Source organism: Euleptes europaea, chromosome 2 (genome assembly GCF_029931775.1).
Source record: "Euleptes europaea isolate rEulEur1 chromosome 2, rEulEur1.hap1, whole genome shotgun sequence".
Classification (NCBI taxonomy): domain Eukaryota; kingdom Metazoa; phylum Chordata; class Lepidosauria; order Squamata; family Sphaerodactylidae; genus Euleptes; species Euleptes europaea.
The window spans coordinates 26,242,443-26,259,976 of record NC_079313.1 but is presented as its reverse complement, the minus strand read 5'-3'; the positions used below and the strand labels follow the sequence as shown (position 1 = coordinate 26,259,976).

The window sequence follows — 17,534 nt, the reverse complement described above, 5'->3', positions numbered from 1 at the left end:
TTAGATATTTATACCCACTTTTCTCCCCAATGGCGACCCAAAATGTTTTATAACATCATTCTCCTCCATTTTTATCCTCAAAATAACCCTGTGAGTTAGGTTAGGCTGAGAGAAACAGTGACTGTCCCAAGATCACCCAATAAACACTTCCATGGCAGCATGGATTTAAACCTGGGTCTCCAGGTCTTAGCCCAGCACTCTAATCACTACAATACGCTGGTGCTCCTTTCCAAAAGAATAGCAGGGGGGAAATCTGAAATCTGTTTCTATAGCCTGAAAAATCAAGAACTGATTCAGTGCAACCCAAATTCTGTGTCAAGATGAGCACTTTAGGTAAGAACTGCACTTACTGGATTTTGTTAATGACACTTCTGAGACCTTGACATTTCTGAAAATAATTCCAGAAAGATATATAAGTTACAGGTGGTATCTTTTGCTGAACTACCTAAATTGTTTTTTGTTAAAGTCTATTGACCTACATTGGCTTGGCACAGTGACCTGAGATCAAATTCAGAGTTCAGTCTGTAGTGTTACACTCAGCCTCCCATCATCCTCTGGCTTCCATTCCCAATAGAAAACAATGCAATCTTACTGGTTTAATAGGCACATCAGATTTCTTTGGAACAACCCTAGCATTATCTCAGGTAAGAGAGCAAAGACACCATCATATTGCAGAAACAGCTTTTCTAGAGATCTCAGACATTAGACGCATCTCTCTTCTAAGATCACAAGCCCTGGGCCCAAGACCACATACAATTCCCAGAGCTACCAACATACTCCCATCTTCAGTATCTGGAGTCTTTCTAAATGCAACTAAGGAACCAACTTCAGCCGCATGAATCTTTCCTCACACCATATCATGACTTTCCTCCTCATCCCACAACTTCCACAAAGCTTTACCCCCCCTTCACCACACCCCCATCCCAACTCCTCCTGAAGACATCTAGAACATATTTATCCCCCATAACCCCCTCCTCCCCACAGTCCTCCCCACGAACCCAACCCCCTGCTTCCCTTCCCCCAAAGCCTTGCCCTTCCCTTTCTTCTCGCCCCTTCCTTTCGGCAACCCCTCAGCCCCCTCCTGGCATTTCAACGCCTTCTTCCTTGACCCCATCATTCGCACATCCGACCCTTAACTGCCTCGAAACGACCCCTTCCCCGCTCCGATCAGGATCGAGGCGCTGTTTAAAGAGGACCTGCGGTGAGAAATCTTTAGTATTAAAACATATCTTTTGTGTTAAGAAAGAACCATTTATAGGCCTTAACATAGTTTAGAAAGCACATTAAGGTCTGACTATGACTGTAGCTTTCAGCTGCTTCTAGTCTGACCCCATCTTCAGATTAGGGTCTGTGATCTTGGAGAAACTTACATTACTAGGAGATAGGTGCTTGCAATTTCTTTCCGGGACATAAAAAGCCTTTGAACCAGCAACAAAATTACCCGCTAGAATGAGGGAATTTACTTAGGCACACAGGCTTCACAGGCAGACAATTGTCAGGGACTCTTTCAACTAAGTCATATATTAAGAACAGAGAGTTTCAAAGCAAGATACAGCTCCAATTCATGAACAGGCCCAGCTCCAGAGAGCTTGCGAAAAGGGCTGTTGTAGATTCTCTTTCTCAGTGGGTTCTAGATCAAATCAGGCCTGAACTGACCCTAGAAGCTAAAATGACTAAACTGAGGCTGTCGTATTTTGGTCACATCATGAGACAACAAGAGTCACTGGAAAAGACAGTCATGCTAGGAAAAGTTGAGGGCAGCAGGAGAAGAGGAAGGCCCAACAAGAGATGGATGGACTCAATAAAGGAAGCCACAGCCTTCAATTTGCAAGATCTGAACAAGGCTGTCAAAGATAGGACATTTTGGAGGACTTTCATTCATAGGGTCGCCATGAGTCGGAAGCGACTTGACGGCACTTAACACACACACAGATTCTCTTTCCCATGGTTTGGCGTATAAAGAGTCTCAGGATCGAGGCCTTGTTTCAAGAGGGCCCACCTGAGCTGTAGGTGGGTTCTGTAGGTGGCGCCAGGCCTCCTGGCCCTGCCTGCCTCGCACAATGGGGTAGGACTGGGCCCAAGGGACCTTCCCATCCCCCACCCTTCCCTCTTACCCAGGGGGCTTTCAGCATCCCCTTTCCCCAATCCCCATCCTCCCCCAAAGCATCCCCCACCCAGGGCCCGGCCTCCTCCCCACAGGGCAGCCTCTCCATCCCCTCTCTCCACGTCCCTTCCACAGCGCACGCCCCCCCCTTCCTAGTCTAGGGCCTCCCGCTTCACAAGGCGCCGACGTTTCTGCCTCGCTGGCTCACTCTTCCCGCGGAAAGCCCTCCTCACCTAATCCCCCGTGCAGACCCGGCACGGAAATGGCCGGTGCACCGAGAAGGAGTCGCCGTCGTCGTCGTCGTCAGCTGCCGCTCCATCGATCGCTCGTCGCTCCTGACGAGGGAGGGAAGCCGAGCGCCCGACACATCGATGACGAGCTCAAGCGCCGCTACGGAAAACACCCTATTGGACCCTTTCGGATTCCGTCACTATCCTCGCTCCCCCCGCCCGCCCCCGAGCCGGTCGGTGTAGCGGCAGTGGGCGGGGCGATGAGCCGAGGATTGACAGGGGAAAGGGGCGGGGCTGACTTCCGCCGGCGAGGCTACGTAGAGCTGCAGGAGGGATGCGGAAGAGAGCTTCCCCCGCCTTTCCCCTCCCTTTGAAAAAAGAGTCTGAGGAAGAGATCTGGACAACTCAAAAGCACGCACATTTATTTAATTTTTTGTTTATTTGTTTTTTTAAAAATTAATGTTGCCTTTCCACCTGATCAGGGTCCCAAAGGTGGCGCGCGTTAAAACATTTGAGCACGTAAGGGTGGAGAGAAAAGTTATGGACGTATATGCGGATGGCCAAAATCACAGATTCCTTACAGGGTAAAGATATGGAGGAATTTAAATCTATATGGTCAAAGGCCACCGCATATTGGGATAAATTGGCAAAAACGGATTTTAAAGGTATAGTTAACGAATTATAGTTCAGTGTGATTTTTAATTAATGATTATAATAATAGATTTTTATATCCTGTCATAACACTTCGCCGGAGGTCCAAGGGTGAAGGGCACAGTGGCGGGTGTGGGATTAGGGCACTATAGGTTTTTATAAAGTGAAAAGAAATAATGTATTAGTAGTGTATTAGTGCTCTGGATATGGTTTTTTGTATTTTATGTTTTTAATTTTTGTTGTATTATGATTTTATTATTGTTATTATTATTATTATTGTATGTCTTATTATAAAAAAGCAATAAATTTTAAAAAAAAAACATTTGAGCACATAAAAACATGCCAAATTATAAAACAATTTAATAAAAACACATGAGCAAGCAATACCAGAACCAGGCAGGAGAGCCAATGACTGTTATTAGGGGTATGCCAAGCAAAACAGCTGGTGAAAGACACTGATAGAGGGAGACAGATAAATCTCCTTGGGGTGAGAGTTCAAAAGTATTTGGTGCCACAGCCAAGAAGGCCCTTTCTCAGGTTGCCACCGGTCTCGCCTCATGGTGGCTACCAAAATAGGGCCTCCAAAGACGACCATAGTGAACAGGTAGGTTCATATGGGAGAAGGCAGTCTTTAAGGTGTGATGGTGTTGTGCCTAAAAAAAGGTATCCCAGATAGGTCAGATCAAAGGATAACGCACTGGAGATCAGGAATTATTTTAACAGCTTTGTCATTTAATGGTACCAATTTAAACAATACAAGCTGGGATCAAATCTCTCCAGCTGAAAAGCAAAAGAAAGCATCACACTGCTGTTCTCCAAGCATCAAGCGTTATAGATTTCTAACAATGGATTTCAAGACGATACAATTCTGCTGTTCCCATGCTTTCATCCTTCACAAGCAATTCTGCATTAAGGCAGTTCTTTTACTGAAACATGAAGTGCTCGTTACCAAGATAATGCACTAGCGAAGCAATGTTGCACACTCAGGAATGTTTATGCTTATGCAGGCTGAGTTGAAAAGCAAGAGAAGATAGAGAGGAAGGGGGGTGATTCTTGACACGCTTTTATCTACACGGGTGTTCTGTCTAAAAGGAGGATTCCTGCACCTGTTTATGCACACAGGCAGTTAATAGTGCCACAGGTAAAATACCTTTATTGTGGGCACTTCAATGGTCCCAAGCGAGGCTGTACAGGGCTTTAAAGGTCCATACCGCCTTGAATTGAGCCTGGAAGTAAATTGGTAGGCAGTGTAGGTGGAACAAGATGGGAGTGATGCGGTGCCTGTGACTCACTCCAGCCAGCACTCTGGCCACAACATTCTCTACCAACTGCATCTTCCGGACATTGTGTTGTTTTGGTTGATCTTAAAGATATTACACAGGTTTTGTGCAAGTGCTTTGGAACTGAAAATTGCACTGTTTTGGTTAGTCTTAATAAAAAGTATTGTATGGCTCTCTCCCCGCCCCCAGAGTCCTAGGCTGCAATTCTGAACCTTCAGATCCAGCCTTGGGACCCATATATGTGTTGGTCTTCCCATTTCACTCAGCGGGAAGCTTCACAACTGACATGTGCTTTCTGCATTTGGAAAAATTATTTTCTGTGCTTGTTAGTGTTTGCTTTCTTGACCCCAGAGGTCCTGGTGCTTATGTCTTCCCTGGTCTTTATTGTTTCAAATAATTAAATATGCATTTTCCATTTAGTTGGAGTTGAGTTTTCTTTTGTGTTTACTTAGCTTCATCTGGTACTTTCCCAGGCTTTTAATTACCATTCACCTGTCAGTGGAAACCTGCTTGCTTGCCAGTGTTTTGCAAAAGCTAGTGATGTCACAATAATTGGATTAAAATTACTTCATTATTACTTTTTCCAGTACATAGTCTGATGTATTTAGCAAAAAAAGTATTTGTTTTTGTGGTTTATCTATGTTAGAAGTATAGGTCCACACATCCTGAGCCTTTGAGATAATATTGGAGATTTTGGTCTTTTATGCATGGCTGTTTCACTCGCCGTCACCCCTCTGCCAACCTCAGGTCTTTGTGTTGATGATGTATGCCGTTTCCAACTATCAGAGGTTGCCTCACTCTCCCCCTGCCTTTCCCTGCATTTTGTCCATGTTTTCAAGTGCAAGGTAAAACATGTCTCTGAAAACGCGGGCAAAACATGGGAAACCACAGGGGGAGAACGAGGCGGCCTCTGACAGTCGGAAACGGCATGTATAATCATCACAAAGACCCAAAGTCTTCGGAGGGATGACGGCAAGTGAAACAGCCATGCATAAAAGACCTATATATGAAACCCCAAGCTGGACATCGTATTTAAGATGTGGTTTTGCTAGTTCCTAAGCAGAATGTTAGCCATCCTGATATTGTTTCTGTTAATACAACTTGTTTTTTCCTATTATTAACAATTCTGTTACAATAATAATACATTTCTAATGGCCAGATTATCATATTTTAATGTGTGGCATAGATTATTTATAGCTTCTTGCTTATACGGTCAGCAACATCACAGTTCAGTGTGCGCATACCTAGCAAATTGCATGCCGTTTGTAACAGGCTCCCCAGATATTTATAACCATTTATAACAAGTGCATATTTATAACCATTTATAACAAGTGCAAATGCCCAACAGGATTGCACTGTGAGTGTACTAGAGCACTTTCCTGGGAGCAAGCCCCATTGTATAGACTTGAGTAGGAATTGAAGTAAACCTGTTGAAGATAGGATGGCTCTTTTGGTTGCCCTGCATGGCCTTAATTACTTTTTAGCGAGTATTAAATAACCAATTTGTAACTCATCTGGGACTCAGAGGATTTATATTTTGTAGCTGGAAAATGCATTAAGATCTAAACTGGTTGATAGTATCTGATCCATTTATTCTGTGTGCATCTATTTATAGCAGAATAATTTACACGCCTTTACCCAGCAAACTGCAACAGAGCCTTTGTTTTTCTCCAAACGAATGCACAAATGGGATCAGATTGTATTTTGACATACCTCACTGCTAACTCTATGGATTTGAGTAATAACACCCCAGTTTAACCAACTGCTAGAAGCTGTTAGGATCCTTCTCAGGGCAGGGACCCCTCTCATTTATTCATCTCAGATAATATATATACTGCTTTCATGGTCAAAGACCTTCTCAAAGTGGCAAACAAATGATTTAAAAGTTGCAATAAATATTACCAGTGCCATTCTAAACAGAGTTACACCCTTCTAAGTCCATTGAAATCAATGGGTTTAGGAGGGTTTAACTCTGTTTAGGATGGCACTGTATATTGTGCATTCAGCGATTCCTTTTCTTTCTGAGGAGAGGCAGATTGGCAAGAGCGTGGGCTGCAGCTGGATCTTACTCACCCCTTGACAGCAGCTGATCTTTTCTTCCTCTTGTTTCTAACTGTGCTGCTATAATTTGAAATGATAATAATCTGCATTGCTGTTCTTTCACGGAGAGGTTTCACACAGAAGTATTTATTTTCTCACAAATTCCAGTCCTCTTTGAGAAATCAGTTTGCTCTAACTTGTGGAAATCCCAAGAGAATATCGTATGCAGTTGTGGTTGCTGTATCTCAAAAGGATATTGCAGAGCTAGAAAAAGCACAGAAGGGGGCAGCAAACAAGATGAGTAAGGGGTTGGAGCACCTTGCCTATGAGAAAAGGCTAAAGAGTCAGACTTCAGTTTTGAAAAAGGACCACTAAAGGGGACATGATAGAGGTTTATAAAACTATGCATGAGGCAGAGAAAGGGGATATAGGACACTTGTTGTCTCTCTCCTATAATACAAGAACTTGGAGACACCCAGTAAAGTTGATGGGAAATGGACTCAGGATGAACTTCTGTATTTATGGAGTAAAATTGTGAAATTCACTGCCAGTAAATGGCCATAAAAGGGGATGAGACAGATGCATGTAGGAGGAGAGGCCTATCAGCGGCTACTAACCATGAGAACAAAAGGGAACCTCCACATCCAAAGTCAGTAAATCTGAATACCAGTTCTAGGAGGTAACTTACTCCCTGTTTGTTGGCCCTCCAGGGCAACTGGGTGGGCCATTGTGTGAAACAGGATGCTGGACCAGATGGATCTAGCAGGGCCTTCTTATGTTAAGTACTACATCGGAGGAAGCTGTGCAGTATATGAGCATTGTTAGTTATGTACATAAAAGTGATGATCAAGTAGTGGTTTCTTCGTATCTGAAAGACCAGTTGAGTTGAACACAAGAAGGTAACAGCTTCCTATCAGTTAAACCTCTACTTCTTTGCTGTCTGTAACATCAAACACTGAATGGCCCCAAATCCTAATGAAGCACAAAGATTCTGCTCCAGGCCTGTCAGCTAATGTGTGTTAATGGGCTCCTGCTGCTCTGGGTGGTTTCTTTTAGAGCAGAGAGTGCGCCTATGAAAGAGCAAGGCAGGAGAGGGCTGAATTCCTGATTGTTTTGAACTAACCAACCAACTCTTTTGCTGCAAATCTCTGTTTAGATTTTCTTGAGGCTTTTAAGGTGTTTCCATTCCCATAGAGTTAGTGACCTACTACTTAACCTTTGGAAAATTCCTGGAGATTTGGCAGCAGTGCATAGGAAGGAGCTCAGTGGGGAAGTGCTGCCAAAGAGCACACACTCCAAAGTTGCCGTTTTCTCCAGGGGGGCTGATCTCTGTGGTCTGGAGGTCAGTTGTAATTCTGGGAGAACTCCAAGCCCCACCTGGAAGCTGGCAAGCCTACTCAGTGGCTATTCCCTGGAATAAAATAATTATGCTCACATGGTGCCAAACAACAGATGAAGATTACAAAGCAGGCAGTAGGGTAAAGAATTCAGTAATCACTATATACTTAAAATGAGAATTGACTTGTGAAGTGCCTTATTGTCTATAGAGTCCAATAATCAGACAATGAGGAGGAGGTTAGAATTAAAGCAGTCAGTTCTTTATTTAGCTAAATACAGAGCCGGGTGGGCTAACTGCCAATACAAGAGTGGAGAGTCACCACGAGAGAACAATGTAGGGGAAGGATCCTTTATGCCTTAGGATCGGGGCAGGTACATCGTTTTACAAGGAAACAGTTCATATAACAAAAAGACAAGACAGCCAATACACAATTAGATACCTGAATACATTAATTAGCATAGCTTATAATGTAGCCCGAAGGCGTTCTTAGAAAGCGCTTGCGTTTGTAAGCGGGAAACAGAAACTACATTCCTAACTTCAGATAAGAGAATTTATTCGCTAATCCAAGGCCGGCTATGCTTAATAGGTGAGGGGCCCTACCAGACAGGATAGGTGTTGTGGCTTATAGTCTCTTGATGCCAACTTCCCCAAACATCCATGGCGTATGTGTGTGCGTGCTGTATTAGCCCTTACGTGTGGGCACAACATGCTCATACTGAAAGAGTGGTATGAAGGTCCAGAGATAGACCCTCTACAGGGTCCGTCTCCTTCTAAAGAGAGCACTGCAGATTTATGATAGCCCGGGTAATATGTTTATTTAACCAAACTGGTCAATGCAACACAAATAAAGCCTATTTTGGCTTTACTGCTGCTTTATATTTTAGTCAACGGGCACTAGATTTCCTCCCTAGGGGCTGCAGAAGTTAAATCAATTTTACTTTTTACTTCATTTATGTCTCACCTTTCCACCTAACGGGGACCCAAAATGGCTTACAGTGGTCTAATCTTTTCCATTTTATCCTTACAACAACCCTGTGAGGTAGCTTAGGCTTTGTGTTACTGGCCAAGGTCACTCAGCAAGTTTCCATGGCAGAGTGAGGATTTGAACCTGGATCTCCCAGATCCTAGTCCAACACTAACCACTACACCACAGTGGTAATAGAACAGTCTTGTTCTATCTAGACCAGAGGTGTCAACTGACTATTTGAAGCCCACTCAGAATGTTTAATTTCTAAGTTCTGATTGGGAAAATCTTTCTCCTTTAGTTGTGTGATGGTGGCTGGTTGTAGCAGCTAGTTGCATAATGTTCCTTGAAGAGCTAGAGAGCATGTGGTTGCATACTTCAGAACCCAGATTCAAAGGGGAATGGGGGAGAATCCAGGGTAGCACACTGGGAAAAATCACAACAGACAACCCTTGGCTAATGGACCAATGGCCCCACATTATAAGGTAGCTTCATATGTTCAGTGTAAGGTATAAGAAAGGCTATTTTTGTGCGTGTTCCAAAAGTGCACCCCAACATTGAAAATATCTTCTAAACCTTGAACAGATAGTTTCAGAGAACAGTTTGAAAACAATGAAGGCTAGAAACCTGCTATTTAAAAAAAAATGCTCAGGCTTTCAGGGCACTTAACCTATTAAAAGTAGCAGATGTTTGTGCTTGCAAGTGAAAACAAAGATATGTTATATATGTTAAAATTGAGAATTGGTGTTTGGAGCAGTCTGGCCAGACTTCTTATCACCATACCCCTATTTATTTTTAAGTCTGTTCCTCATCTTTTCATCACTCTTAATGCACACTATGAAATATTGCTAAAAACATCATCTTGAAGGTTTATCAAGTTGGAAAGTCACTGGCTATGTGTCAGAGAGGGGGACATACAGTTCTTTAACCCACGGCAGCAAAGTAACGATAGTTGGCACTTGTATATGGTCCCAGTGTTTTCAGTTTTAAAAAAATCAGAGGGGATTGCTTTTAAGTGGAATTGGGTCCAACGTGCTAGGGTTTAAGGGTTGAGCTCAATTGCAAACTTAACATTAGTTTAAAAAACAGGTACTAGGAAAGAAGAAACTGCTTCCAGGCATAAGGCATATCTAAACCAAAATACCAACTAATGTGTGACATGGAAGATACTGTTTCCAGGGTCATATCTTGGTTTCCAAAATACAAAAGAGAGCAATGGACAGGGCAGGGGCTGCCATTAGGGAGGGTTGGCCCATGACCCACTCGCAGAGGCTTTGCGGCCCACTTCTGGGTCCTAACCCACAGGTTGGGAAACACCGTATCTAGAGCATCTTCAATTCCAGTGGCGCCCCCTGGTGTAAGCCTCCACTGTTCATGTTTGATAAGCTTCATGTTCGATATACCATTTCTGCACGTCCTTTTTCAGCAACAGCAAAGCCAGACATGTGTCATCTTTAAAGAAAGCAGCTTTATTAGACGTGGATGTGTACAGACAGCCAAATGCCAACCTCACATTTCACACATATCTTTCTGTACAAAAAACACAGCCCCCCCCCCCGCCACAAAAGCAGGCTATCTGGGATCAGGTGTGGCCTCTTTGTGCTGCTGAATAAAATAGGCTGAAAGTTTATTCAGGGCTTTGTAACGGTGAGAGATGGAGTTCTTCACAGGCTTGGGCAGCTCGGCATACCTGTGAAGGGCCAGAAAGGAACACTAAGTGAAGCTGGAATCTCTTGAAAGCTCCCTGGCTCATTCACAGTGTTAAATATAATAAATACATAATTTTACATGGCACCGCTCAGCCTAAACCTAGACCTCCAAGCTAATAACAATTCTGTTATGCATCCTGCATTTCCCTTCAGAATCTCAGAACAGAACAGCTCTGTGCCGCCAACAGTGTAATCCTAAACCAAGACATACCCTTCTAAGCCCAATGAACTTCATTGGGCTTAGAAGGGTGCAATTCTGCTTAGGGCTGCTTTGCAAGTGTTAACAGTTATTTAGTTATTTAATTTCTGCCCTCCATCCCCAGCCAAAGCCGGGATCAGGGCGGCAAACAACAATAAAATATAACCTTTATATCAACAACAAAACCATACATCATAAACTAATCATTAAAACACTTCCGTAAACAGCAATTCTAAAAAAAAATTGCAATAAATAAAGCAAGTGGCACCCTGTAGAGAGCAGTAGCCAGAGCAGCTCAGAACCACAGTCAGCATCCCCCAGGTAATATCATAGTGCTCGGCGGAGGGGGGAAGGATAGGGTTGCCAGGTCCCTACTCACTTTCGGCGGGAGATCTTGTGTTTGTGCGTGTGCTGATGCGGCACTTCTGGTTTACAGTGCCACCTCGCAAGGAGCCTTAGACCACTCAAACTGAGTGGTAAAGGGCCGCAGCGACCCTTTACCACTCAAACTAAGAGCACGTGCCAGATTGCCTGCCGGCCCTCAGCTGGTCGTCGGGCAGAAGGGCACATTACCGGGGGTTTGCCCGCCACTAGCGGGCACCTGGCAACCCTAGATAGGAAGGCCAGATCTGATAGAACTTTTGCTGCCCTCAACTATAGGCCTGGTGGAATATCTCTATTTTACAGGCCCCATGGAATTCTCTGAGATCCCGCAGGGCCCTGGTCTCATTGGAAAGAGAATTCCACCAGGCCGGAGCCAGGGCTGAAAAAGCCCTGGCTCTAGTTGAGGACAGCCAGATAATCTTATCACAGACTCAACTGCCATTCAATTAAGGCAACAGAATCTAGGATCTCCATTACAAAATAAGCATATTCAGAGGGCAGAATTGGCATTTCCCCGGAACAGAGTTTGCATCTTCCCGGAGGAAGTGGCCTGGGTTATCCCTTGTAAGCAGCCGCGATGGTTTAAAACTGCCAAACAAACAAGCAGCCACTTACGTCTGCTCATATCCTTCCGGCTGGAAGCACGGATCCCATCCGAAGTCTCTGGGTCCCCTTGGATCAACTATCTGTCCCTGTAAGTGGATGCATAAAGGGAATGATCTTGAGAGCCAGGTTATGCTTTTGGTCATCACTTCAAAGAGCGATGTCAGCTAATCTGTGATGGCTAAGAATTCTGAAGCCTCCTCCAACCCTCAGAAACCCTCTGAGAAAGGTGTAGATAGCGGGCAAATTCATAAGGAAGCAAGAAATACTGGCTCCTTCATTCATCTATTTCCTCTTCAGTCCTTGCTCCTTTACCCCTCATCCCCTAGGGAAAATCATCTGCTACAGAAAAATACAGGTTATTTCCCTGTGCATTGACTTCCTCCAGTTCATCATCTAGTCTCCCAGCCACAAATTCAGAATGCTAACCAGCAATCGCCTAGTTTACGTGTGGCTACTGCAAACCAACTCTTGGGTATAATAGGGAACGAAGTTCTGAAGTCTAGCTTTGGACCCAAGGCAGAGTCTTCCACTGGCCTCCTGCAGATATGTAATCCAGAGCAGCAAATACTACAAGAACAAAGCAGGCACAGAGGGACAGTAAAGTTCTGAAACAGCGAGAGAGAGAGACCAAGCAGCAGGCTACAGAAAGGCACGGGGCATTGCCCTCCCCATCAGGAGCAACACAAACAGACCAGGCTAAGTTATGCCAGAGCTCACTGAAACCATCACTTCTGAGAGGTGTTCAGAAATGCAGCCCTAAATGTATCTTCTGGGTTTGATGCATCTGCCTGTTTGGATGCATAAGATGCCCTGGACCTCACTGGGCCTCCCTCCGGCCTTCTCCTTCCTCCCACTCTGACCCTTCTTGTACTGGAACTGCTGCAATCCCAAAGCATTCAGCTTCTTTCTTCATCTCTGGAGAAATCAAGTGTGGCTACAGTTATCAAGCAGCTATACTAAACTCCGCTCCCCAACCTGGAAGAGGCTCTTCCCCCCCCACCCGACAATTCGTGCAGCTGCTTGTAGGGGGCTGCGGCAGCACAGCAGCTGAGCTGGGGGACCGAAGTCCAGCACAGCAGCTAAGAGACTGAACCAGGAAGTCCTTGAGTGACATCTCACTTTTGCTATGAATTCATTAGGTGGTCTTTCAAACCTCAATTCCCCCATCTGAAAAATGGGTATAATAACTCTGGCCTCCTTTACAGGGTTGTTGAAAGGATTACTAAAACCACTTAACTAAAGAACTATAAAAATGCACAGGCACCTGGTACTCACATGAGTCTGACCTTTGAATAACTTCACTGGGTCCTCTGGATTCCCAGTGCTGAAGGCAAAAGTGCAGAGGGCATAAGCAGACTTGTCTTCAAATCCTGCCAACAGTTTGTAGAGACCTAATGCCACAGGAAGAGGGGTATCAGAAGACTTCTTCTGGAGAAACAGTTACACTAAAACCAAGGAGAGAAGTAGGCACATTTGGGCACCTAGGTAGGATTCCCACATTTCCCAAGGTAACACAAGCCAAAGAACACTACATGATTAGGAAGATTCCTTCTGTGGGACCCTGAGCTTCCCCGTAACTGCAGGCCATATTTCTCCTTGGTATTCCATTGTTTCCATTAGGGGAGGGGCTGTGGCTCAGTGGTAGAGCATCTGCTTGATATGCAGAAGGTCTCAGGTTCAATTCCTGGCATCTCCAGTTAAAGGGACTAGGCAAGTTGGTGATGTGAAAGACCCCTGCCTGAGACCCTGGAGAGCCGCTGCCAGTCTGAGTAGACAATACTGACTTTGATGGATGGTCTGATTCAGTATAAGGCAGCTTCACGTGTTCATGTGTGTGTACATCCATCCCAGCATACATTGCTGCCAGAGGGAACTTTTGTTTAGTTTTGACAAGGGGTTCAACTCAATGCATGGTTAGATCTAATGGTTGAACGGGACTGAGACATATTTCTCAAAAAGAAAACCAGGGCCGTTTTTGCCAGTATGGTATTTTAGCACTGAAACAGACGCAGACCTGGAGCAGATATACACGTCTTTCCAGAACTGTATTAAAAAGTGACAAAGCTAAAATACAGGGAAAGCAAATGAGTCCCACTAAGGAAGAAGCATATGTTTACAGCTGATTGGGGGGGGGTCAGGAAGGGGGACAGTACCAAGTCTGCTAAATGGAAAATTTCAGAGCGCTACACCAGGATAAAAATCAATTGAAGGGGTGCCCAATGTTGCTGAGTCTGTGGGCCCTGTTGGATTCTTGTAAATAGGGAGCGGGTACCACAAAATGGCTGCCATGGGGGAGGGACTCAGCCAATCACAAAACATCAGGAAGTTGTATGCCATGAATCTTCCTAAAAGCGAATCAGCTGTGTCTAACTGGGAGCTCTCTGCAGGTGCAAAGGGGATGCATCCTGGCCTCTGCTGAAGCACCTCTTACTCCAGTGAGCTGGAGAAAAGCTAAGAATAGCTATTTACTTTGGGAAAGAGGCTTATGAGGTCAGGAAACCCATCAGCGGGCATCATGGAGCCCATGGCTACCATGTTGGAAATCACTGGTTTCTTGGAAAAGAAAAACATGACAGCTTAGAATTAAAGATAGGGAGGAAATGAAAAGCAGGAAGGTAATGGGGTTGGTGGCACAACTAGAACTTCTGTGGATACGGAGTTGGCTTTCCAGCAGGAAGTCTGGGTACAGCAGCATATGATTAGACACTTCAAGAACAACCAAGCAGTACTAGAGAGAATCCTTACTGCAGCAGCAAGAGGGTTGAATTACCTTCAGGTTTCAGCTTCTCCAGAAACCATTTGCTGAAACAAAAAGACGCAGATCATTTTCTTCATTCCCTCCAATATCATTCCAATAGCAAGAAAGCGAAGCAATTCCTGTCCACCTGCCAGGAAGGACTCTTGGGAAATCCCATTCGGGGTCTCCTTGCTCTTGTTCATTTCAGAGAGGCAGGTTCAAGAGATCATCCTTGCCAGCTGTGCCACAGAAACACCAAGAAGCCCACTGGAATGCCAATACAGCCACAGAGGTTAGAGACACTGTCCACCCCCTTGCTATTATCAGTTCTGCCTCCATTCTACCTCATTCTGCCTTTCCCCCTATGATGCTGGAGTAAAAACAAAGCCAGGTGGGCTACTGGGGTTCCAGGTGCTTGGATCTGCAGTCTTCAGGCAGCAAAACTAAACTGAATTTAAATTGACTTGGTGAATTTTGCATAGTCTACTCTAGTGCAACCAGTATCAGTGGAATGCTTGGTTTTTGCCTTAGCCGCTCCCTGCTTTGAAAGGCATCCAGAAATCGGATAAGTCAAGATGGAGGTGTGCCTAATGAGGATTAAGTTACCTTGGGATTCTTTCTCCACTCTGCCCCCAAATTAAAACATGAACCCAAAGCCAAGTCTGAGCAGGGCACTTCCTGAAATCACCCAGTGGAGTGTTCAAATGTCAGGGGCCCCCCCTTCCCCAGCAGTCTAGAATTATACAATCTAGAGGCAGGCCAACCGCTTCTGTGCAAATTAGCATTATCATCCATTGCTGGAAACCTTAAAAAATTTTTAAAGGAAGAACTATGCATGATGCAAACTAAGGAGCAGACACTTCAGCCTAGACACTGCTGTTAGTGGGCAATACCCAACCATCTGTGCACAGAGGTTTTCCTGCATTCCTCTCTATTCCTGAAGCCCCTTCTGACCCCCAGAAAGATCATTCCTCAAGTCGCAGGATCCACACAGAGAAACAACCATGTGGGGTGGTGTGATGGGAGTGAGGAGGGTTGAGAGGATGAAACCAATCCCTTTCCTCAGCAGAACTGCAGCACCCCCAACCCATATACCTATTCCTCTACAGTGTCCCACAGCCCTGGGAATGATCTTTTTCAGGGCTGCAGGAGGACAGAGGAATGCAGGACAATGCTGCTTTTCATGCATAGGGTGGTATGATACTGCCCAATGTTTTTAAGGACAGCTATACACTTCCAGTTTGCTTTAAGAATGACTGCTACCAGCAGCAAATCCTGCCCCAGGTTATTCTTGAAGTGACAGAACAGCAAACATTGGGAAGGTCATACCAACAGAATTCAAACAGCCCTATTAAGTGCTATGCTCTAAGCAAGTGCTTCAACTCCTACTTACATATATGGCCCTGGGAGTCCTCCAAGGGCGTTGAAACACAAACAGGTGTCTTCTACTATAACTGGTCCCTGGACCTGTTAAGCAGAATACAGGGAATAAAGTACCACCAGCAAACTGAGACGGAGAGCTCCTAGAGTAGATTACAGACTTCCTTAGGCTCTCTAACAATGCCTAGTAGGTTATGAAAGACAAGACCAGAAAAAGGCACCTGCTTAGCTGCTTCTTGGCACTTCTGGACAGAAATATCATCAGGCTCCCCTTGGTACTCAGGCACTGCAAAAAAAAAAAAAAAAAAAAAAAAGGGCTGAGGTTAATAGAGAGCAGCAGCAGCCAGCCAAGAACAGACCGTGAAGGCAGAAACACTCACAATCTATTTTCTTTGCAACCAGTCTGTATGGAAAGGAGTCCCCTAGGATCTGAATCACCTGCAAGAGAGGAGAGAAAGAGGCTGCCAGGCTCCAAGACTGATAAGAAATCCACTAAGAAGCAGAACAGAAGCAGAACCTGGATGGATCTTCCCTGCCATGAACAGCAGCACCCATCACCACTAGCTGGGCCTACCAATCTCTACACAAGGCTGCAGCATGCATTTTTGGCCCAAACACAAACAAGGGACTCCCATCCGCTGGAAACTAGAGGTCTCCACAATCACAAATGTGAGACAGTACAAGAAAGAGCCTTAGTCAATGTATTCTTACACACCAAAAGGTAAAGAGGTAAACAGTCTGTGGTCCTGAATAAGAAAACATGCGCCTGAATTCTACCTCTTAACTCTCAGAGATGGTAGCTTTGGGTATATCTGTGGTATAGGCTGTCAGTGACATTTTGCTCTCTTCCTGATCTATTGCTGGCCCTTATAGTTCCTGAGTTTGCTTTCTTTCACACTTGCAATATCTGTGCATAAAGCACAAAAGAACAAAAAAAAAAGAGAAAATCTGTGGCTCTGTAAATAATTAGTGACAGCACAATTTAAGTTCTGTATTTTTACCTATACAGCATGCTTTTTAACCCAACATAAAAAATACTGATCACATCTGGGTTGATCTGATATTAGGTGATACGAAAGGGCAGTTTAACACTTTGTTTTTTTTTATTTACTTATTTAATGTATACACTGCCAAGGTCACTTCCATCCTTCTCCATTTTATCCTCACAACAACCCTGGGAGGTAGCTTAGGCTGACAGCATATTACTGGACCAAGGTTACCCAGCAAGCTTCCATGGCAAGCGTGGGGATTCGAGTCGGAGTTTCCCAGATAAGTACGACACTCTTAACCACTAATTACCACTGTATATTGCAATTATAAGTGCTTGTTCTAAATGAACACAAATATAGCTCTGCATTGCAACTGGAAGTTATTTTATATAAGAACAGAACCGAAATTATAAATTTATAGTGTAATTACAACTTCGTTTATAGATTAATGCAGATATCATTATTCGGCCCTAAAAGCATCCCTTCCATTTAAAGCGATACGGAGCCTCAGAGGAGTCAATCCCACCACTCTTTTCCCCACCTCCTCCAGCTTCTTCGCGTTGCCGGTGACAAACACCACGCTTCTCCCCGCAGCCGACATCCTCACTACGGCGGCTCTGCGCAGCTGCAAACGCTCAGCCAATCACAAAAAGGAGCTTCCCTCCCCGGCTTTTTTCTCGCCAATGACAGCACGTAGGGTTTTTTCCCCCCTTGACTACGACTGGGCTCTGAGGCTGCCATTCACGGGCGAGCTCGAGTCCATTGGGCGCGGCACGTTAAAGGCGGGACGTAAAGTGAGCCAACGACCTTCGAGGATAGGAGGCGAGTGGCCAATAGCGCGGCGGGGAAGGCGGGGGAGGAAGAGAGCAGTCCCGGCATATTCCTCTCTGGCGGAAGCCGCGCGCCTGGCGCCAATCGCGAT

At 44.9% G+C, this 17,534-nt stretch overlaps 1 protein-coding gene and 1 non-coding gene across 2 annotated transcripts; one reads left to right on the top strand and one right to left on the bottom strand.

Annotated features, from left to right (window-relative positions):
* Positions 1–10,180: 10,180 nt before the first annotated feature.
* ITPA (inosine triphosphatase) lies at positions 10,181–17,230 on the bottom strand. Its single transcript, XM_056844653.1, has 8 exons — positions 17,154–17,230; positions 16,004–16,061; positions 15,845–15,909; positions 15,637–15,710; positions 14,277–14,308; positions 12,782–12,897; positions 11,516–11,592; positions 10,181–10,298 (listed from the first exon to the last, which is right to left on the bottom strand). The coding sequence occupies exons 1-8, from the start codon at positions 17,211–17,213 to the stop codon at positions 10,181–10,183; spliced, it is 600 nt and encodes a 199-aa protein (XP_056700631.1). The 5' UTR covers positions 17,214–17,230.
* Positions 13,131–13,202, top strand: TRNAI-GAU (transfer RNA isoleucine (anticodon GAU)). The gene has a single exon. It is a non-coding gene; the product is annotated as a tRNA-Ile (tRNA).
* Positions 17,231–17,534: the final 304 nt, after the last annotated feature.